Source organism: Callorhinchus milii, unplaced genomic scaffold, assembly GCF_018977255.1.
Source record: "Callorhinchus milii isolate IMCB2004 unplaced genomic scaffold, IMCB_Cmil_1.0 Scaffold24, whole genome shotgun sequence".
NCBI classification, from domain to species: Eukaryota; Metazoa; Chordata; class Chondrichthyes; order Chimaeriformes; family Callorhinchidae; genus Callorhinchus; species Callorhinchus milii.
The window spans coordinates 2,707,749-2,731,486 of record NW_024704765.1 but is presented as its reverse complement, the minus strand read 5'-3'; the positions used below and the strand labels follow the sequence as shown (position 1 = coordinate 2,731,486).

General features: G+C 43.2%; 1 protein-coding gene across 4 annotated transcripts in view; it reads left to right on the top strand.

The window, feature by feature from the left end:
• Nucleotides 1–23,738, top strand: part of nphp4 (nephronophthisis 4) — a 145,132-nt gene that overhangs the window by 26,709 nt on the left and 94,685 nt on the right. For 3 of the 4 annotated variants that reach the window (XM_007897790.2, XM_042343571.1, XM_042343572.1), the window contains exons 6-7: nucleotides 5,701–5,861; nucleotides 17,698–17,839. In XM_007897790.2, the coding sequence (XP_007895981.2) occupies nucleotides 5,701–5,861; nucleotides 17,698–17,839 (303 nt within the window). The remainder of the gene's footprint in view (nucleotides 1–5,700; nucleotides 5,862–17,697; nucleotides 17,840–23,738) is intronic. The other variant, XM_007897791.2, reaches the window with a different exon arrangement.

The window sequence follows — 23,738 nt, the reverse complement described above, 5'->3', positions numbered from 1 at the left end:
TCCACAAGCCGATTCCTTCCACCCTCACTGGGCTCCACTGGCCTCAGTGGATCATGCTCAAGATTCTAGCCCTCATTTTCAAAGCCTCCCCCCACTCCATTTTACCTCTGCAACCTCTTGAGAGCCTGTAACACCGACGCTTGTTCCACTTGACAAACACCAGCGTCACATCCTCCTACCTGCTCTGTGCACTGTCAGTGGTGGCTTTCAGCCTTTCTGCCCCAAGCTCTGGAGGTCCATCCTAGAATCCCTTGACCTTTTCCCTTTCTTCCCCACCTTCAAAGGCTGCCTTGACCTAACCCTTTGACTGAGCTTTTAGCCAACTTTACCCCCTTCTCAGTTTACCTGACTTGGGCTCCCAGTCAGGTGCGTGCAGTACTTTGAGATGTCCTTCTGACATGAAAGGCACTATATATATCAAGAGAACACTACCAACCTGTCACTGTTTTGGGTGGCAGTAGGGTGGGTGTTCTGGAGGGTTGAGGTTGGATGAGTCAAAGGACATTTGTAATTCACATTAATCTAGTGATCTTTTAATTATTGTCAAATTCAGTCAAAAAATACTCTTAAACCTATTCTTCAAAGGTGGAATTTCATTTTCTTCATGAACAACTTGGGGTCAATGTTTCAGTTGTTGTAACCTTTGCACCAGATTCATAAAAGCCAAGTATTTCTGAAGTTGTTCAGCTGTGAAGGTGTTTGTAGTTCAAATCAAAGAGGGGGTAGTCATGAGCAGAGGTTCATTTTGAGCTAGTTTATATTCTTGGGTAGCTTCAGGCTATATTTTGCAATAAAGGTGGGGGAGTGTTGTTTCTGTGAACTTTAGCCAAGATGTCAGCGAAATATACCATAGCTTGTGGGTGACATTGCAATTGCCTGGTGCTCTTCTGCCTCTTCAAGAGAAGACGGCACAGTTTGAGTGCTGGCTTTCAAAGCGCCCATTTGTCTTGATTGAATTGATTAGATTTAAAAAAAAATGTAATTGATTGAATGAAAGAATGAATGTTGGAGAAAATACCCTTGTTTTGAGCACAAAGTGATGCCACAGTATTGCGGGGGGTGGAGGTGGGGAGGGAGAAGAAAATGGGTTGAATCACTGTAGGTCTGGTAGATCAGTGGGGTACTCCACAGAGAGACCTGAGTTCAATTCCAGTCAGGGCGAAACCTTGGGCAAGTTTCCTTACTCCACACAGAGCCTAATAATAATCCCTCCAAAACAAAACAATAATAAATTGGTCATTTTCAATCCAAGACTGTTTGTGGGACATTGCTGTGCGCAAATGGCTGCCGCATTCGCCCACAAATATACAGTCAATTCACTTTACAGTATATTCTGTGAAGCGCTTTGAGACGTCTAGAAGACGCTATATCAAATGCAATGATTATTATTATTATCCAACAAATGCAAGGATTATTATTATATGTTGGACATCCGAGAGATTCTGGAGGACACTGAATGTCGTTCCATCAGTTCAGCACATTGGCAGGGAGGGTTGTGATGACAGGATCATGACACAGCCAAGTGACACCATATATTTTGTAATTCTTGACCTGCTGATGACCAAAGGTCATTTCTAATGATTTTAGGAAAAGGGCCATGAGATCCAAAAATAGGATTTCAGAGGTTTACTATTGAGACATTTTGAAGAATTGCTTTGTGTTTTTTTCTAGAAGCAGAGTAGCTGCTGTTTTGCTAATGCAAATGGTTGGCAAGCTGAGCTGGGGTAGTTACTATGATAACTATGATAATTCCAGAGGAAAATCTGATACGAGGCGCTATAGCTCACTGCACACGGAAATGATGATTCTCTTAAGAAACTGACATTGATGGCTGAAGACAGCAATAGCTGAAAATAAAGAAAGCTTCACTAAAAGTGATGTACCCAATCCTACTTGATGCGCAGTGCAATCTGCCATAATGTAGACTGGTTACATCATGTCCTCTACAGTAGCACGTTTACCCCAACCGTAAATTAGCACTGATCTTAAAATTGCCTAAAAAGATGGAATTTACAGAGTGCTCTGAACTTCATCCATTAAGAGGTCTGGTTAAAACAAATTATGGTGATAATGTTGATTTATTAAGACCACCAAAAATGGCCTATGGAATTTAATTAGGATTTTAAAATGGGTTGCGTTATTTTACTCTCCAAATTCCGCTATTGGATCCTATAATAAAAGAATCACTGAATGATAACTTTTACTTGTCCTGTTGGAATTGGCTATCTGGAGGCAATAACATTGGTTATTGGCGAAAGCTGATATTCGGTTGGTTGCCTACCATGGATAAACTTCATAATCATTTCTGATTATTGGATGCAATTTGTTTTTGTCAAAGGGGTCATAATGGATTTTTTTTATGTGGACTGTGGCTTGCTAGTTTTGTTTATTTGTGGCTTCAGTTTATTTATTAGATCTTCCAGAGTTGTAAAATTTATAATGTTTTTAATTGCATTCAACTTCTGAGTTGAAAATCCCTTCCTCCGGAGGGTGCTGAGTGACTCGTGCTGGATACAGCCACAGTGAAACCGGCCACCTCCTCTCCCTTGCTTCCTATTCGAGCTGAGATGGTGAATACTGACAGGCTGAGGAATGTGGGAGCAACACAGCTGAATCTGATCCTATTTGGAGTCTGGGACCTTCCTGGTCAGTTCCACATTCTCCATATTTAGTCTCCACAGACTTCATTTTAAATCTCTGTTTGGTGTGATTTTGCAGTGCATTCCCCTCTGGTCGAGACATAATTGTGATTTATTATACTCCTGAAACCATTTTGGCTAGATAATTGAAACACATTGACTGTGTTATTTGGGCTTAGTGAGATAGACCACAACAAGCCACGAGTTTGTTTTTAGATTAAGGTTGATCACCCTCCAGGGATCTCAAGGATTAGATGTTTGAAACTAGTTACAGAGTTTTTAAAAAAGGTTTCAGATTCAATTGTCCCAAGACTGACTGGAAGGGAGAACAATTTGTTGTGGTTTCACATCTAACCAACTGCTACCCAATATTGCTTAGGGAGTTAATATTTGTAGATTGAGTTTGGCCTCGTTCTAGTTCCTGTTCAGTTTTTGTCATGATTTCTTTCAGTTATAATAGTTAACATTGTGATGGATGATAATAATGATAATGATATACATTTAGTTTTTAAAGGAATATAGAGAGGGATTCAGTGGATTATTGCTCCAGCTATTCACCTCAAGGATTTGGGTTCAATCCAGCTCAAAATGATGAAACTTTCCACTTGTTCTGATATCCCACGTGAAATCGTTTCAGACACTTAGCGTTTGTGTCTGTGGACTTGTAGCACAAAGCTGCCTTTAGTACGAATTTTTCTGAGGACATCTGTTGATGTAAAGCAGAGGGAGCTGTACTTTGCTTCCAATCATGCTATACCTGAACTAGGAATTAACGTGTCATACTGAAATGTCTTGCAAGTCCTGCAAACATCCTTCATCTTTAAATGAAGTAAAAAGTACAGTATGTCCGTAAACCTCTTACTGTGCAGTGAGACTGATTTCATCCATCAGATTTTGATGACTAGCTGAGTAAGAGATTGTTTTTTGATGGCAACTGACATCAGTGCTGCAAAATAGATGCAATGTAAGGAGTTTCCCTCAGCTGCTGTCATGGGAGCATATTGTACTTCTTACTTATCGAGATGTACTCACACGCACTTGATAAAGTAGGATCGTTCCAAAACTGTTAAAAGTTGGGACCTATCATTCAGATCTTTAACTCCAACAGTCACAGAGTGACTTTTTTTCTTTTTCATGTGACAAGGTTGAAATTATCATTATTAAATTTACTTCACAAGAAAACCTGTAGAAGAGATTGCAATATATGGGTTATTGATTCCCCAGTTAAAAATATGATCTTTTTATGCATTCCCATTACGGTTAGGTTTCCAAGCCAAATATATTACATACTCTAATTTGTTTTTTGAATTATGATACATTTTACTACATTTCCGTTGAGCATGAAAATATTGTGTTAATAGTTTAATAAATTGACTGGCAAATGACTGAATTCTTTGAGTTGTCTACCGGAGTCCGTCCCCCAATCACTCCGCTTCGCCCCCTCCTTACCCTCCTTCAAGTCCCGCCTCGAAACCCTCCTCTTTGACCATGCCATCGGTCACCCCCCTTCCCCTCCCCTCCCTTCTCCCTCCCTTGACCCCAGCTCGGGTCTGAAATGCTGAACTCTGTCCAGCGCCTCGGGACGTCCTCCCGACGTGAAAGGCGCTATACAAATGTAATCTTGTTGTTGTTGTTGATTTACTTTGCCGCCTCTATGACAGTCTTTTTGCTTTTGTGGTTGTTCCAGTGACAGTCACTGGTGGGTCTCGAGCTCTTAAGCTTCCATTTTGGGAGCTTTTGATGTAACAATCTTGAGTTGTAATACTGTATCTTTTATTAATAATAAATGTAGCATCGTATGAATTATTTATTTGGAATGAGTAGGACAGTGGGAATAAACTGCTAATGAAATGGAAAACTCAACGGGTGGTTTATTTTAAAAATGAGTCATAACCCACAACATGGCAAGGGCTTGTGCAAATATACTTCATAGAAGTTTGGTATACACATTACTGAATAGCCACATATTGCTGTGGAACAGGAAGAAGGTTAGTTTGTTGGCAATGGAAGCAAATTTCCATTACTTAAGCTTTTTAGAAATCACTTGTCCCATATTTAATGTAGAGGGAGGAATAACAATGAATGGATCTCATTGTAAATCAAGAGAATAAAGGAGAAATGGTTTATCACAGCCACCTGAATCCCACAATTTAGAATTTTCTGATGAATAATCACGTCTGGGTAACAATTATAACACACACTTTAAAAATGTAATTTGTCGTTTGTCACTAAAAAATAGGACAAGTATCATGCGCACGTTATACTTTTTTTAATATGTATGTGATTGTGCGTGTGGGACGTCTTTCCAACGTGAAGGGCGCTTATGCAAGTGTAATTTGTTGTTGCTGTGTTTAAATGGACATCCTGCTTCCTGAACCACGTAATTAGTTAGTTGCTTGTTGAAGGTCACCGTCCGTCCCAACAATTCCCATGGTTGTACAAATACTCCCAACACAATGCACGTGGAATGATTGGATACAGCTCACCAACTTGACTGTTGTGACAGCTCTGCGTGGCTGGCCACTTTTGTTGCATTTAACTAAACTAAACTATAGTTCCACTGCAGACCTTTCACTTGCTCGCTGCTTACAACAACAACAAAGTTACATTTGTAAAGCACCATTCACGTTGGGAGGACGTCCCAAGGCGCTGGACAATCAATGTTTCTAACAGGGTAGACTCCGCTCTGTGGCCTCACTTCATACCATATACTAGAGCTCATATCCTTTTTGCTCTTCATTGATTCCTCTCCCGACACTTGGGTGCATCAGAATCACTACTGTCCTTTTTTTTATTAAGCAAAGTATGTATATATAATAATAATAATCCTTGCACTTGATATATCGTTTTTTACATCTTCTAGACATCTCAAAGCGCTTCACAGAATATGCTGTAAAGTGAATTGACCGTATATTTGTGGGCGAAACTCGGCAGCCAATTTTGCACAGCAGGTCCCTCAAACAGTCGTTGATTGAAAATGACCAATCTTTAAATTAAATGGCTTTGTACATTTGTATTTTGTTTAAACCTAAGGTATAAAAGTCTGTTTTGTGCTTCACAGAATAACCAAAGCACTGATGGGAACACAATCATTATTCAGGAACGGAGGCTTCAAGTCGGTGTTCACAATGGCTGGTGTTTTGTTCAGAAACCCCAAGTGACGGTTGTGATTCCAAGTATTACAATGCGAGGAAAATCTGGGAGTTTGAGACGTTCATTCAGGTGAGGGCAAAGCTGGGCAAAATAAGAATTTTTGTTCAGAACTGTTCATAGCTATTATATCAGAATGCAAACTACATAAAAATATATACGGAATACATAACCATCACCTTCTACAGGACTACAATTTCCAAGAACTCCTTTGGTTTGAAGACTGAACTTTTGAACACTAAATAAAGCGGTCATATAAACAATAGCAACAAGATTACATTAATATAGAGCCTTTCACGTCCGGAGGACGTCCCAAGGCGCTGGACAGAGTACAGCATTTCAGACCCGGGGTTGGGTGTGGAAGGGAGGGGAAGGGGGTGGCCGATGGCATGGTCGAAGTGGAGGGTCTTGAGGCTAAGAAGGGGGCGAGGCAGGGTGATTGGGGGATGGAATTCCAGAGGTTGGGAGCAGAGTGGCTGAAGGCTCTCCCGCCAATGGTGGGGCGGGTAGGTTGGGGGACGTGGAGCAAGAGTTTTATAATGTCTTGACACAAGGAACATATTAAAACATGTTACAAACTTTCTACTGTTTCACATTCAGATAGATTGCAATCAGTGCTTTACCTGCTGGAGCACCATCTTTGATGCTTCTGATTCTGCCCTACCCAAATCTACCATTCTAGGTATATTCTTTTCGCAGAAGTAGAGGAAACCGACTTAATTCAGTATGTTACATCTTCTATTGAAATTTCCCTGTGGCCTTGACAATATGATTTTAAACAAGTTTTACTTTAAAAAAAATCAGCATTTCAGCGATGTAGAAGAGGAAACCAACTGAATTAAATTGGGTTTCCTCTTCTCCTGCAGTGACAAATAAAAACAAGGAGACCTGGAGAAACTTCACTTTTCGAAGGGTGTATAATTGAATCATTCATATCTACCTGAACACGCAGATAAGACATCTCACTGAAGGATTATACTTCCCCAACACAGCATTATCATACAACAGCAAAATTACATTTGTGTAGTGTCTTTCACATCGGGAGGACGTTCCAAGGCGTTGGACAGTCAGTGTTTTGGATCCGAGTTGGGAGTCGGGTCTTGAAGTCTTGAAGGGGGCAAGGTAGGACGGTGAGGCAGAGGGACGGATGGAGTTCAAGAGGGTGAGGGCAGAGAGACTGAATGCCCACTCACCAATGGTGGGGAGGGCAAGGCGGGGACGTGAAGCAGGCCGGAGCCCGCTGAGCAGGGGAGTGGGCAGGTTGGTAAGGGCTTAGGAGGTCACAGAGGTAGGGGGGTGCACCGCCATGGAGGCTTTGAAAGTGAGGACCAGGTTCTTAAACAGTGGAGTCGGATGAGGATGGGGGAGATGGGGTCACGGAGCCTAGTGCGGGAGAGGACACGGGCTGCAGAGTTCTGGATGATCTGCAAGCGGCAAGCGGGGAGTTTTCGTAATCAAGCTGGGATGTAATGAATGCGTGTATGAGGGTCTCAGTGGCCTGATGTGTGAGACAGTAGCTGGGTGATGTGGATGTGGAGGAGGTAGGGGAAGGCAGAGTGAGTCATACTATACTGAGTTCAAAGTGCTGGTTTAAACCCGCAACCTTCTTACCCAGAGATGCGAGTGCCATAAACTGAGCTAGTCTAACACCAAGTAATAATAATATTAAACAGCAGGAGGACGGGATTAATAATAATAATAATAATAATCCTTGCATTTGATATAGCGCTTTTCACGTCAGGAGGACGTCCCAAAGCGCTTCACAGAACACACTGTAAAGTGAATTGACTATATTTGTGGGCGAAAGCGGCAGCCAATTGCTCACAGCAATGTCCCACAAACAGTCGTAGATTGAAAATGACCAATTTATTATTGTTTTTGGTTTTGGAGGGATTATTATTAGGCTCTGTGTGGAGTAAGGAAACTTGCCCAAGGTTTCGCCCTCTGCCGGGGATTGAACTCAGGTCTCTCACTTGCAAAGCGAGTGCTCTAACCACTGAGCTACAGGACTCCACACATGCATGTCCAGTGGTGAGTTACCGTCAGCATAGATAAGATGATTAAATGCTGTAAACCTTCTGATATGAATCGTTTATTAAATTACACTTGACATTTAGAAGTACTCCATCACACATAATGACATGGGTACGAGAATAACTGTAGGAAGAAGAAATTGAGCTTGAAGAAATGAGCATAGATATGTCTTCTGAGACCCCATCACCACCATTGAAATTTGAACTACTTTAGTTATATTCGCTTCTGATAGCTTCAGGAAAAATGATAAATATCTTTGCTGCTGCTCGATTGTGCAAAGAGGATATTCCACATGTGACGGTGACTTATGCAGTCTTTCCTCAGAATGAAAGATCCATAATTCTTAAGAAAATTAAGTTGTAAATGTGGCTACTGATATGAATTAATGAATTCCTTGAGCTTTGCGTCGGTGGTAATGTATTTCATTTTTTCTGTTGGTATACAGCTCCTTAAGCATGTTCTTTGAGAGATAACTCATTCCCAGTCCTGTTGTTCCCTCTACTACCTGGTCTTTCCACCTCTGGCATTTTAGCTTATTGGTGTCTTACTCCAAAACATGCACAGTTTTACATACAGGACATTTAAGAAATATTGCGAATGCAAGGGATTGTGTGCTTCATTGTTTCTGTAATAGGTGCATTTGATATAGTCCTTTATCATGTCTTCAAGACATTTCAAAGTGCTTCACAGAATAGACTGTAAGTGCAGTGACTGTATATTTTGTGGGGTAGAATAGACGTGAGAATATAATTGTATAACTGTTGAGTCCTATAGCTCAGTGGTTAGAGCGCTCGTTTAACATTTCACAGCGCGAAATGTTGGGCAAGTTTCCTCACGCCACACGGTTCTGTTTACCGAGCAGTAAGTAGGAACCCGGTTCTTAGTGGATTGCTTTTCCGGGGATAATAAATCATTCCAAAAGTTAATTGGTCACTTCCATCCGCGACTGTTTGTGGGACGCTGCTGTGCACAATTGGCTGCCACAAAATATACAGTCAATTCACTTTACAGTATATTATATGAAGCGCTTTGCGATGTTTCAAAGACGTGATAAGACCCTATATCAAATACAAAGATTATTATTATTATAATGTTTGTTGTGGCACTAATTGCATAATTGGGAGCCCAAGGAAAACATATATTTCTCTTTCTCTCATGATTTTGGAGAACACTAATAATAATCCTTGCATTTAATATAGCGCCTTATCACATCTTTGAGACTTCTCCTGGTTGAGACCAGGAGGCTGTACACACTTAAGAAACCGCTTAATGCTGTAATCAGAGAGCGCTAAGATGACTATTCAGGAAGGATGAGGCAAAATAGATGGCCTTTAAGTAAACCTCTGTTACGATCTTATGGTCTTTAGTTTATTGCACAATGAAATTTAATTCTTGGCACTTGAAAGCCTGAATAAGTTAATTGGAAATAACCAACTGAATATCATGCAGCATAAGTGACTAATTGGAAAAACGACTTCCCAAATTGTTTCTATTCTTGTTTAGAATTGCAGATTTTGCAGGTTAGTAAATGTCATGGCCAAAGACTGTGTATAAACAGGCTCTGTACACAAGTGTCCATTTGAATTTGGTGTAATTGTTTTGCATTGAATGGAACTTTTATTCAGCAGTCAATGGATTCAGGATGTGAAGTATCGTTTTTCTAATCACACTTTCTTTTAACCATATAATAGAACATAATTTTCAGCTGCATCTCTAAGAAGGTAAGAATGAGTTTGTCTTGAAAATTAGATTTTTCAAAAGAGTCCCACATGATGGAATGATAAGTTTGTTCATTTATGTGAACCTATGCTGACATGAGACACATCCTCTTAAGAGATGTAAATTGGAAAATCTTCTCATAAACTAACTTTGCAAACACTTTAGCATTAAACATGTTTACAAACTTCTTGATTTTATAATTATAATAGAAACGTTACAACAATCATCTTGGGATTTGAACCGTGCTTGGTTCATTGCCACTAATCCAATCAGCACATGAATCACTGAGCAGTACTAGTTAATTTCTTACTGGAAGTTCAGAACCAAGACTTACTTTTGTGGCTGAATTTTTTCAGGCATTCGAGTGGTATGTGGGATGTGGGATGTGGGATGGGGTGTGTGATTCAGGAATAATGATTTGAATATTTCTGAGAGATCTGTTGAGCAATGGAAAGAAGAGAACATGTGAGAGATGAAGATAATAGAAACACAAAGAGTTAACAATCTTTATGGGACAGTCTTTTCGTTAAACTATTGGAATAGTACATCTGACTGTATTTTGCCTATCTTTCCCCTTTGCGGCCTCCTGCCCCCCCACCTCCGCTGTCCCCAATTGGGTGCAAACCCTGGGCTGTTCAGTATGTTCGGATGTCCTGACCTGAGAGTTGTTCTAAATGTAAATCTTTTAATTGTATTGGTTTGTTTTCTCATCAAGATAGTCTGTGTCACTGTCAAATCCGATCTCTCTGCTGTGATGGATTCCTACTCATACTCTTGTATCAAGTAGTTGGTAAGAGTTGATATTGATGGGAAGAAACTACACACACACCATTGTAGATAAAGCGAGGTTCCCATGCTCAGGTAGCAATCATATTAGCAACTCTGGTTTGATTATCTGGACTTCTGGTCTGGTTTGGATAGGTTTATGGTGATAGGTTTCTGCGTGTGTCAGGCTGACCCCAAAAAACATGCAGTTTGTTATGTAAACTGAGAAAAAGTAATCGGGTAATGCTGCTAAGTTCCAATGTGTTATTTAACACTAACAATCAATTAGTGACTTCATCATATTTAGCAGAGTGACTGATCTGGTGAGATGCTACATTGTCAGAGTCCTTTGAATGAGATGTTAAACTGAGTTCTGGTTTTTCAGGTGGATGTTAAAGAGTAGGGAATTCCTCTTGGTCTCTTGGCCAATTAATCCTTCAGGTAAAATTGATAGTTTGCTTCATGCTTTTTTAGCGGATGGAATTGTTCTAAAGAGTAGTGACTGTATTTGTAGGTAAATATAACAGCTAAATTGCTCACGGTTTAACTTAGCTGTACAGTTTATATGTACCTACAAATACAGTCACTATACTTTACAACAATTCCCTGTTGTGAAGTGCATTGATATGCTTCAACATTATGTACACTGTATCACATGGAAAGATTATTATTGTTACTCGTGAAGTAGCCCATCCTATCCCAATAGAGAAGAGGGCCTACCTGGGAAAGGAGGTTTGCAGGAAAGAGTTGTTGGAAGCATGCATAGTATACTTTGTGAATGAGTCTTTGTCTCATGTTTATCTCCATTTCTGCCTTGTCCCTTGTGCCCTCCGTTCCACTATCGGTAGCCGCGCTTTCAGCCATTATGCCCCAAAACAGTGGAACATCTTCCTCTATCTCTGCCCCTTCCTACCCCATCTGCAGATGGTGCCTGAAGATCTTCCTCTTCGACTGTGCCTATGGTCACCTCCCCTCTCCCTCTGGCTCAGCGTGGTGCTTTGTCACTGTTGAGTACTCTGGGAATCTACCCAGTGTTTTATAAAGGTTCGTCATAACTTCCTGACTTTTGTATTCGCTGGGTGAAAACACTTTTCGTAACCTCCCCTCTGCTTCTTTTAACAACTATCTTAAATCAGTGTCTCGGGTTACTGACCCACACGCCAGTGGAAACAGTTTTTCCCGGTTCAACCTATCAAATCCTCTCACGATCTTGAAAGCCTCTATTAAATCTCCTCTTAATCTTCCCTGCTCTAGGGAGAATAATCCTAGTTTTGCTAACCTCTCCTCTAACTAAGGTCCTTCATTCCTGGTACCATCCTGGTAAACCTCCTTTGCACCCTCTCCAATTTCCTAATATCTTTCCTAAAGTGCAGTGCCCAGAACTGAACACAGTCTCCAACTGAGGCCTAATCAGCATTTTATAAATGTTCAACATAACCTCTTGACTTTTGAATTCTATGCCCCTATTTATAAAGCCTAGTATCCCGTATGATTTTTTACCAGTTTTATCTACCTGTCCTGCCACCTTCAGAGATTTGCTTATGTGGACCCCCAGGTCTCTCTGTTCATTTGCCCCCTTTACAACAACAACAACAACAACAACTTGGATTTATAAAGCATCCTCCACGCCGGACCGCATCTCAGAGCGCTTTACACTTTAGGATCCCGGGACCAAGCCAGGGGGAGGAGCCAGGGGGAGGGGGAGGAGCCCAGGGGAGGAGGAGGGGCCTGGGGTGGGGAGGGGCCTGGGGAGGGGGAGGAGCCAGGGGGAGGAGGGAGGGGGAGGAAGGTGACCAAAGGTGTGGTCGAAAAGAAAGGTCTTCAGCAGAGACCTGAAAATGTGAAGGGAGGGAGCGAGACGAAGGGGGTGAGGAAGGCAGTTCCAGAGCCTCGGAGCATAGTGGCTGAAGGCACGGCCGCCGAGGGTGGAGCGGAGGACTCAGGGGATGAGGAGGAGGCCAGACCCGAAGGAACGAAGGCAATGGGTACTGTGCAGGACCTTGAATACAAGGGTGAGGATCTTGAAGTTGATCCTCTCTGGGATAGAGAGCCAGTGCAGTCTGGCCAGGACTGGGGGGATCGGGGAGCGGAGTTTCGTACGGGTGAGAATGCGGGCGGCAGAGTTCTGAATGAGTTGGATTTTATGGATAGTAGTGGATGGGAGACCGGCGAGGAGGGCGTTTGAATAGTCCAGCCAGGAAGTGACAAAGGCATGGACCAGGGTTTCAGCGGCTTTTGGGGAGAGGTATTGGCGGAGACGGGCAATGCGTTGGAGGTGGAAGAAAATGGTGCTGTTGAGGGACCGGATGTGCGGGAGGAAGGATAATTGGGGGTCGAACCTGACGCCGAGGTTGCGTACAGGTTCATAGAGTTTTAAGGGGAGGTCGGGTAGGTGGAGGAGGTGAGAACCGTGAGCTTTTAGACGTTGACGAGAGCCGAAGAGTATGGCTTCTGTCTTGTCAATGTTCAGCTGAAGGAAGTTTGTGCTCATCCAGCCCTTGAGGTCTGGTAGGCAGGCTGAGAGGTGGAAAAATAGAGTTGGGTTGGGTGTCATCTGCGTACATGTAGAAATGTACCCCATGTCTGCGGATGACATTCCCAAGAGGAAGAGGAGAGGAGGAGGAGGGGGCCAAGGATGGATCCTTGGGGTACCCCGCAGGTGACCGGGTGAGGGCGGGAGGAGAAGCCGTTTATGCAGATGTACTGCTGGCGGTTTGTGAGGTAGGACTCGAACCAGGCGAGTGCGGTCCCACTGAGGTGGATGACGGAGGAAAGGCGATGGAGGAGGATGGCGTGATCGACTGTGTCGAACTCGGCGGAGAGGTCCAAGAGGACAAGGAGGCAGAGGGAGCCCTGGTCACAGATAGAGAGGATGTCGTTTGTGACTTTCACAGCGCAGTCTCTGTTCTGTGGGCGGAAACTGGACTTGAGGGATTTGAAGAGTAAATTGGAGGAGAGGTGTGTGCGGAGTTGGTTTGCAACAACGTGTTCTAGAACTTTTGAGAGGAAGGGCAGGTTAGAAATAGGGCGGTAATGGCTGGAGTTTGAGGGATCTAGGGAGGATTTTTTCAGGAGGGGGGTTAATGACAGTAATTTTGAGGGAGGCAAGGACTGATCCAGAGGAGAGGGACTGTTTGATAATGTCAGCCAGTAGTGGGCAGAGGAGGGGGAGCTGTGTGACCAGTAAGTTGGTGGGGAGGGGGTCGAGGCAGCATGTGGTGGGTTTCATGGAAGTGATGGTGGGTGAGAGGGAGGAGAGAGAGATGGGGAGGAAAGAGTGTAGAAAGGGGGTGGTGGTAGGAGCAGAAGATGAAGAGGATTGAGGGGGCAAGAGAGGGCTTGGTGGGTGACAAGGGGCAGGTGGATGAGGCTGCCTGGCGGATGTTCAGTATTTTAGTTGAAAGGAAGTCCATGACCTCCCCGCACTTGGCAATTGATATGAAGATTGAGGAGGCCTGAGGGGGGACACGGAGGAGGTAGTGGGTGGTGGGAAAAAGGATTTTGTGGTTGTGTTTAGCCTCCAAGATGATGTTGGAGTAGAAGGCCGTTTTTGCGCGTGTCAAAGAACGGTGGAGATGCTCGAGCCACAGTTGGCCACCGCCAAACTGTCAGGCCAGTTTTCCGCCATCTGCGCTCGAGCAGACGGTTTGGGTTTTTTGGTGTCGGAAATGGTTGTTGTACCAGGGGGATCGGGTGGGTTTGGAGATGGTCCTGGATTTTAGGGGGACGAGGGAGTTGAAAGTGGAGGAGAGATGATCATGGAGCAGCTGGATGGCTGCTTCAGGATCTCCGTGGGTGGAAGGCCAGACGGATAGGATGTTTGAAGATGAGAGGGCCTATGTGAGGGTCTCAAGGGCTAGCCTTTTCCAGTCCTTTAAGATTGTACCATCAGCTTTTACTGTCTCTCCTCATTCTTCCTACCAAAATGTAACACTTCACATTTCTCCACATTAAACCTTATCTGCCATGTTTCTGTCCATCTTACCAATCTGTCTAAGTACTCTTGGAGTCTGGTGCTGTCCTCCTCACCATTAACTACTTTTCCTAGCTTAGTATCGTCTGCAAAGTTGGAAATTGTGCTCCCTATATCCAGGTCCAAATCATTAATATAGATCAGAAAGAGCAGTGGTCTCAATACCGACCCCTGAGGGACACCACTACACACCTCCCTCCAGTCAGAAAAGCAACCGTTCACTACCACTCTCTGCTTTCTGTCTCCCAGCCGGTTCTGAATCCATGTTGCCACAGTCCCTTTAATACCGTGGGCTTCTATTTTGTTTATAAGTCTCATGTGGCACTTTGTCAGATGCCTTTTGAAAATCTAAATAAACTACATCTGCTGCACTACCTTCATCCACCCCCTCAATCACTTCATCAAAAAATTCTATTAGGTTTGTCTGACACGATCTGCCTTTAACAAATCCGTGTTAACTGTCCTTTATTAAACCATATTTTTCTAAGTGGGAATTTATATTATCCCAGGTTATAGTCTCCAGAAGTTTCCCTACTACTGATGTTAGGCTGATTGGTCTGTACTTCTCAGGTTTATCCTTCTGCTCCTTTTTGTACAGGGAGTAACATTTGCACATAACAGATGCTCTCTTACTGAAACCTGCTCCACTTGCCCCACTTCATTCCCCAGAACTAGAGCCAGCACTGCTTCCTTCCCCGTTGGGCTGATCCAGAAAGTTATTCTGCACACATTTCAGGAATCCTTCTTCTTACTTGCCCTTTACACTGTTATTTTGCCAGTCTATGTTAGGATAATTGAAGTCTCCCATTATCACTAAATTATTAAAAAAAATACTGCAGATGCTGGAAATCTGAAAACAAAAACAGAAGTCGCTGGGAACACTCAGCATGTCAGGCAGCATCTATGGAGAAAGGAAAGTCAATATTTCGGGTCCACGACCCTTTGTCAAAAGGGGGGTTGCAACAAAGCAGAAAAACACCTCTATTCCCTTGCTTTGTTGCAATCCCCCACCCTTTGTTCTGCACCATTATCACCTCTCTAACCCATTGCTTTTAAGCAAGAAAGCTTCTAGGCCTACAACAATTGCAGACAGTTCTCCTGTTCTCAGTCTATTTCAAAATATAAATTATTGGTCTTGGCTATGAAACCGGCTGCCACTGGATTTAGTCATGTTATTCCTTCTCTCCATGCCCACTGCATCCATGTCTGCAGTCTCTCTTCGCAACCATGTCTGCAGTCTGTCTATGATTACAGTGAGTATCAACAAGATAATAATGAACCCACCTAAAAACAATAACAATAATAAATTGGTCATTTTCAATCTACGACTGTTTGTGGGACATTGCTGTGCGCAATTGGCTGCCGCGTTCGCCCACAAATATACAGTCAATTCACTTTACAGTGTGTTCTGTGAAGCGCTTTGGGACGTCCTCCCGACGTGAAAAGCGCTATATCAAATGCAAGGATTATCATTATTATTATCATCCCTGTCCTCTATCCCATTTTCTCCTTTGTCTTCCATGCCCGGCCTCCCCCGTCTATGTTAGCCCTTAAAAGCCTCTCCCTCCCAACATGCCCCAGTTCTGATGAAGGGTCGTGGACCCGAAACGTTGACTCACTTTCCTTTCTCCATAGATGCTGCCTGACCTGCTGGGTGATCCCAGCGACTTTTGTTTTTGGTCACTAAATTATTAGTTTTGCATCTTTCTGAAATCTGCTTGCAGATTTGCTCGTCTTCTCCTTCCCAGTATTTGGTGGTCTATAGTGTACATCTAACAAAGTAACAGCTCCTTTTCTCTAACCAAATAGGTATTGTTTTGGGGCCCTCTAGCACATTGTCCTTGCCAGGGCCGTAACTGAGTCTTTAATCAATATTGCCACCCCTCTCCTTTTTATCCTTCCCTATCCTCCTGAATACATTGTAGTCAGGAATATTCAGTTCCCATTCCTGCCCTTGTTTGAGCCGGGTCTCCATTATTGCCACTACATCATAACCCCATGTGGCAACTTGAGCCTGAAGCTCACCAATCTTATTTGTGCATTTACTCCGTGCATTTACGCACATGCACTTCAAGACTGACATCAATTCCTGCATGAGAGCTAACTTTCTTCAGCTGAAAGTCAACAAGACCAAGGCCCTCCTGATCGAAATCCGTCCACAGGTCAGGCACTGACAGCATCTCCATCCGTGGTTGCACACTCCACTTTACTAAGCCAGTCCGAAACCTTGGCATCCCGTTTGTCCCTCAGTTATCCTTTCTACCTCACATCCGCGCCATGACCCGCTCTGCCTTCCCCACCTCCTCAACATCATCCGGCTCTGCCACTGTCTCACACCGCAGGCCACCGAGACCCTCATTCACGCCTTCATAACATCGAGTCTTGACTATGCAAACTCACTGCTTGTTGGCCTCTCCAACTCCTCCCTCCACAGGCTGCAGATCATCCAGAACTCTGCAGCCCGCGTCCTCTCCCGCACCCGGCTCCGCGACTGTATCACCCCCATCCTCGCCTGACTCCACTGGCTTCCCATCACACAGAGGATACAGTTCAAGATCCTGGTCCTCACCTTCAAAACTCTCCATGGCCTTGCTCCTCCCTACCTTAGCGAATTTCTAACCCTCTACCATCCTGCTCACTTCCTCCGCTCAGCGGGCTCCGGCTGCCTCACCCGCCCCACCATTGTTGGGTGAGCCTTCAGCCACTCTTCCCCTACCCTCTGGAACTCCATCCCGCAGACTCTCCGCCTCACCCCCTACCTTGACTCCATCTCCTCCTCTTTGACCGTGCTTTCGATCACCCTCCTTCCCCCCCCTGCCCTCCACCCTCCCCAATCCTGACCCCCAGCTCTGGTCCAAACCACTGACTGTCCAGCGCCTTGTGATGTCCTGTTGACGTGAAAGATACTATACAACTGTAATTTTGTTGTTTTGTTATATCCGAACTGTGGGCAGCTGGTGGCCTCAGTTTCTCACATTTCATGCTGAGTTGTGCTCACCAAGAGGCTTGTGTAGAGATCCTGGTACCACCTATCCAACTGTGACAGCTCAAACCTGTGCTTTGTGGATTTCTAATTATGAACTAGTGACTATCCTCCTTGAAGGGAAGATAAAAATGGGGATAAAAGTGTTGCCAGCAGGACTCTTTTTTTAGCAGTTAAACTCCAGAAGTACCTCAATGTGTACTCTGAGACCTCTAAGCCTAATGCTGTCTGGAATTAGGTAGGTCGAGTGCATCCCTCCAGGGAGGATGTGTGTAATACATCCAGAGAAATGGTAACATCTCCATATGTAGGTACTGTGCATATGTGTGTTTGGATATTCTTAAGCAGGGGATTACGTTGCCATAGATGTCAGACATTCTATCTGTTATATTATTATTTATTATTAAACAGTGAATCCTCGTTTTTTTTGTCAGTCACAGGAGTCTCTCAGGCGAGAACGAATCACTCATCCTCAGGAGTCGCATCCAACTGACTGAGATGGTCCATCACCCAGCATTCGCTGTTGTTTTCCAGCTGGAGTATGTGTTCTCAGTCCCCACTATAACAGATGGAAAGGTGAGTCTATAAAGGCCAGTCCAGCTTTCACATGCTCTTGCAAATAACAATTAAGCTATATTTTTATGTAACCTATCATTAGGTTCAATGAGCCAAATACTGTGGTTATTGATCAGTGAGTAACCCTGCCTGTTCTGTTCTATTCAACCCACTTCTGTTCAGAAAATATCTATCTATAGGTTTATGTGGCAGGATTGCTACTCAGTGGTCCCCAGCCGGAATGGCATGTCTTCTGCACAGCTCAGCACAGTGGAGGGAAATCTGACCACATGGGGGAATTGCAGCAAACAACCTGCTTCTAACTACAGTGACATTACTATAAATAAATAAATTCTGCAGATACTGATTGGTGCACAAGTCTGTATGAGTAAGCGTCATATTTGGTGTCCTGTAGCTAAGTGGTTAGAGCCTTGCAAGCAAAAGACCTCCGTCCGATTCCCGGCTGGGCGAAACGTTAGTCAAGTTTCCTTACTCCACACGCCTCTGTTTACCCAGCAGTAAGTAGAAACCCGGTTGTCAGTTGATTAGTGGATCACTTCTCCAGTGTAAAAATTCCTTCAAAAAAATATTAATAATTTGGCCACTCAATCCACGACTGTTTATGGGACTCTGCTCTGCGCAATTGGCTGCTGCTTTTCGCCCACGAAATATAGAGTCAATTCACTTTACAGTATATTCTATGAAGCTCTTTGAGACGTCTTGAAGACTTGATAAGGCCCTGTATGAAATGCAAGGATTATTATTATTATATAAACTTTATACAGGTCAGCCTGCAGAACTGATGAGGTAATATTCTTAAGCCAAATAATGATTGTATATTTTAACAAGATTTTCAGCTAATCAGCTACATTTTCTATTGAAGGAGCGACACACAATTTTTATAGATTTATTATTTCCATTTCATTAGTCTCACAGAGACTAGGTGCTAACCCTAGAGAGAATTTTCCTTTGCCAAGGATCCCACAATAGGGTACTAAGATAGTAATTCGGTATTTGTAGCTCCAAGCAATAAACATGTCATTTTAATTCACCTTGTAAGTGTTGGGGTAGCTTTTGCCATTGTATTAGTTGTGTGCTTCTGGCAACTACAGCTAATTTTCCTGCTTAGGTGAAATGTAGTACATTTCAAAGTTCATCTTGAATCTGATGCTAAGTCAGTTCTACAGATAACCACTGCCATGAGTCGAGAACAATTTGCTCTCCACTTTGCTGGAATCCATAGCAGCCTGTGTTGTTTAAACTGCTATTTCTAAACTGCACTGCAAATTGGAAGAGTTCTGCTTTAGAATTGATTGTATAAACAAAGGGGTTTAAATTCTCCGACTGAACAGTTTTACCGTTCAGCTTTAATTCCCTTCGGTATCTATGGTTGGTTGGTTGGTTGGTTGGGGGGGGAATCAGAACAACAATTTTATATTCAAGAGTAAGATGTGTTCTGATGGCATTCCATTTGAATGCCGCTAGATGGTACTGTTGCTTGTTTTATTGAGTGGAACATTTTTGTTGAGTGGGATGCCTCGCTCGGTCAGCATTGAGCTCAATGACTCAACGTTTGGACTGGAAATTATTCATTTTGTGATGAGTAATACATGTTGGACACTAAACTCTGACTTTCACACAGGTCCATCTCTATTTGCCCTAATTCGGTCTATAGGTCAATTGCTGTACACTCATCAAGTGAAGTTGTTGCTATTTTAGCATTAAACTGTGAAGTATCTTCACAATCTTTATATAGCATTTCTGATTTAATTACTCAATCAGTAATAATCAAATAACAATCCTTGCATTCGTTATAATTCTTTTCACGTTGGGATGACCTCTCAAAGCATGTAGCAGCATTTACTGTAAAGTGTAGTTAATGTGCAATTTGTAGCCAAATATGGCAAAAATGTGGTAAACAGCAATGTCACAATTTTATCTGTGGAATTGTTGACTAGGAGAAGCCAACAAGGAGAAACTCCATTCCCTTTTTGACTAGTACCGTGGGATCTTTAACGTCCTCATGAACAGGCAGATCAATTGACGTAGAGGTTTTCAACACTAGCGCAGGCCAATGGATCATTACTGATTGCTTCTATGCAATTCAATGATTATAAACAGTGAGATTTTGTTGATTGTAACTTCCCACTGAAGTCCATTTGATGTACAAAAAAGTCAATTAGGCTTATCAAACCCATGTCCTTCGTGGACCACATATGTCAACATAGTAATTTCCATGGGCTATATCATTTAATTTTCTTCCTGTGAAAGTTAAATAAAAGTTTTAATTGAATAATATATGAGTATATTTATTTTCAAAAGAACATGTTAATTGGGACATGCTGGGTGTCATTGTACCTAGCCTCTCCTAGTAAGAATGTTAATAATATGACGATAGCAGTACTTTGCCCACTCAGGAGAGCATCTTGAGAAAATACAGAAACACGATTCAGTAGGAATAAGGGTTACAACAGGGCCATAGATGACAGCTTACACACATTTGCATTTTATAAATAAAAGCATTGTACCTTGCTTTTATATAATCTTGTGCTCTAAAATACTTCAAGCTATTATACTGCATAACCTTACAGTACCCTTTATAAACATTCACATAATACAAGAATATAATTATCTTTGACATTTTTCTTTTTGTTTCTGAACTACAAAAAGTACTGGTGATATCATGAAAGAACCTGGCTCCGAAAAGCTGCTGAGCCTTGCAATGTAAGGGAGTCATTCCTGCAGAAGCTGGCCAAGATGGAGAACTATTCCTCCTTTAATTATTAATGGCCGTGTTTAATTGCAGAGCAGGTCGTTTGAACATGAATGACGCTGGGTTATTCTTTCATAGTTACTATGCACAAAACTCATTAAATTTAAAACAGGATTGACAGTCATTCAATTCTGCTCATATCTACGTGTGGACTGTAGCTGACAGCAATCAAGCTTAACGTGCAGTCGAATAGCTGCCCACATTCTGTGTCATAGCTGTAAAAAGTGGTCACTCTGGCTACAAACTGGGGAGAATGCAGTATCAGCAGGAGGCAATACTTTAAAACAATATATAATTAGTACATCACATTTAAAAGATATAATGGCTTCCTTAAAGAGGCATATTTGATCCAATTTTGTATCTGCTTGCTGCATCACACTTTCTGCCTAGCTCCAAGAGACAGCATTAGAGTACTTGTTTACGGCAAGTTAATCCCAGTAGAAAAACTACCAAGTACTGGATGGCCTTTTCTAGCCTAAAGCGTTTCGCCCACAAATATACAGTCAATTCACTTTACAGCATATTCTGTGAAGCGCTTTGAGACATCTAGAAGACGTGAAAAGCGCTATGTCAAATGCAATGATTATTATTATTATATTAAAATGAAACCCTCCAAGTTAAAAGAGTGGAGCTTTCTTCTTTTAGTAATGTTTCCTGCTCTACGTACTCCCCGGGAAACCTCAGGTGTAAACTTCGCTCCTGTACTTTGTTGTGAGGAATTTGGTCTTTGCAAAGTCGAGCATCAGGAAACTCCACGTCTTCAACGGTATCACAATTTGGATTGGCAGCAAGGCATGATCATTGAGCATTGACTTTGATGTTTAAGTCAATCCCACTTGCTGTTAACTTCATGCATAATATTCATCCATGGAAGTTTAATGAGCAGTGCAGAAAAGCTGTCAAGACAACAGCTTGAAGGAGAATGAAGTCACAAATGAAGGGTGAACCGAATGCTGGCCGTATGGTGCCTCCTGCAGTTCACCTTTCCAGTCAGGTTCAGGTTTCTCTCCACAGCAGTTCTTCAGCCAGTGTTATTGTACATGTTAAACTGAGGTCGTGTCACCGTGTTCAGTTTATAGATCACATCGTACTTTTGGAAAGAGAAGAGAATGTCTCCTGGTGCCCTGGCCACTGATTCTTCCAAATAAAATTGGTCATTTACTTCATGGCTGTTTGTGGGATATTCATGTGGCTGCCATGTTTGCTTATAAAATACACAGTCACTACAATTTACTTCTTTGAAGCTGTTTGAGATGTCACAACAACGTGATAAAGACCTATATCAAACGTTATCCAGATATAGTAGAGACCCCATAACCCATAAATCTGGAACTATTCAACAGGTATGTTGAGAATTAGAGCTATGCATCTTTTTGTGGACTATACATAAAAGTATCAGAGTGGCTCAATTGATGGACGTTTGTGGGTTCAAGCCCCACATCAGAAACTTGAGCTAATATTCTCGGTTGCTATTCCAGTGCAAAGTTGTTGCAGGTGCCATCCTTTGGAGAAGACATTAAACCCATCTCCCTGTTCAGATGGACATCACAGATTCCATGACACTATGCAGCAAGGTTCCATGGTCAACAATCCTCCAGATACATCTCAACTTTTATTTCATGGTTGTTTGTGATACCATGTTGCGTGCAAAATGCTGCTGCAAATTTCTTACAAATGTTCAGTCGCTGCACTTGGCAGCAATCCCCTGACAAGTACTTTGAGACGTTTATGCAACTGTTAGTATTGTGTATTATAAAATGACAAGTTGCAAAATTGGCTCTGTAAATGCAATGAAATTTATGTAAAGTAATGATCTGTTTGACTGGTGAGTACCACAGTGCTGCAGCACATTGTTGTTTCGATGTGCTGTGCAGTGATTGACTCGATCTGTTTGAGCCCATGCTTTATCACAAAGGAAGTCCTTCCTCCCTGTCCTGCCATTTTCTAGAATTGGGAAATTGGTGACCAAGTGGCAGAATTGTGGGAGAAGTTAGCATGAATTACTTCACTCAGAGGTAGGTTAGGTTGTGGAACTCATTACTATAAGTGCTTATTGAGGCTGGGTCACCTTCTATCAAGACCAAAAGGAACTTGTTAGCACCTGAGAAGTACAAATATTAACAACACAACAACAACATTACATTTGTATAGCGCCTTTCATGTCGGGAGAATGTCCCAAGGCGCCTGACAGACAGAGTTACGGACTTGAGCTGAGGGTTGGGGTGGGGGAGGGCGGGGGGGAGAAGCAGGGAGATCGAAAGCACAGGCGAAGAGGAGGGTCTTGAGGTGGATCTTGAAGGTAGTGAGACTGAGGGACTGCGGGATGGAGTTCCAGAGGGTGGGGGCAGAGTGCGGAAGGCCCACCCGCTGATAGTGGGGCAACGTGAAGCAGGCCGGAGTCCGCTGAGCGGAGGGAGCGAACAGGGTGGTATGCAGTTAGTAGGTTGGAGAGGTAGGGAGGAGCAAGACCATGGAGGGCTTTGAAGGTGAGGACCAGGATCTTGAACTGTATCCTCTGTGTGATGAGAAGCCAGTGGAGTCGGGCGAGGATGCGGGTGATAGGGTCGCGGAGCCTGGTGCGGGAGAGGACACGGGCTGCAGAGTTCTGGATGATCTTCAGCCTGTGGAGGGAGGAGTTGGTGAGGCTGACAAGCAGGGAGTTTGCATAGTCGATCCTCGATTTAACAAAGGCATGTATTAGGGTCTCGGTGGCCTGTGGTGAGAGACAGTGGAGCCGGGCGATGTTGCGGAGGTGGGGAAGGCAGAACAGGTCATGGCGCAGATGTGGATAGAAAAGATAGTTGAGGGTCAAACTCGCCCCCAAGGTTCCAGACTGGCTTAGCAAGGTGGAGTGTGCAACCATGGAGGTGATACTGTCAGCGCCTGAGGTGAGGAGACGCTGACGGGAGCCAATCAGGAGAGCCTCGGTCTTGTTGACGTTCAACTGAAGAGAGTTAGCTCTCATCCAGGACTGGATGTCTGACATACATTCTGTCAGGACAGCAGTGAGTCCTGGAGTCACGGGTGGAGGCAGAGAGATAGAGTTGGGTGTCATCCGCATACATGTGGAAGTTGACCCCATGTCTGCAGATGATGTCACCAAGAGGGAGCATATAGATACTGAAGAGGAGGGGAACCAAGGACAGA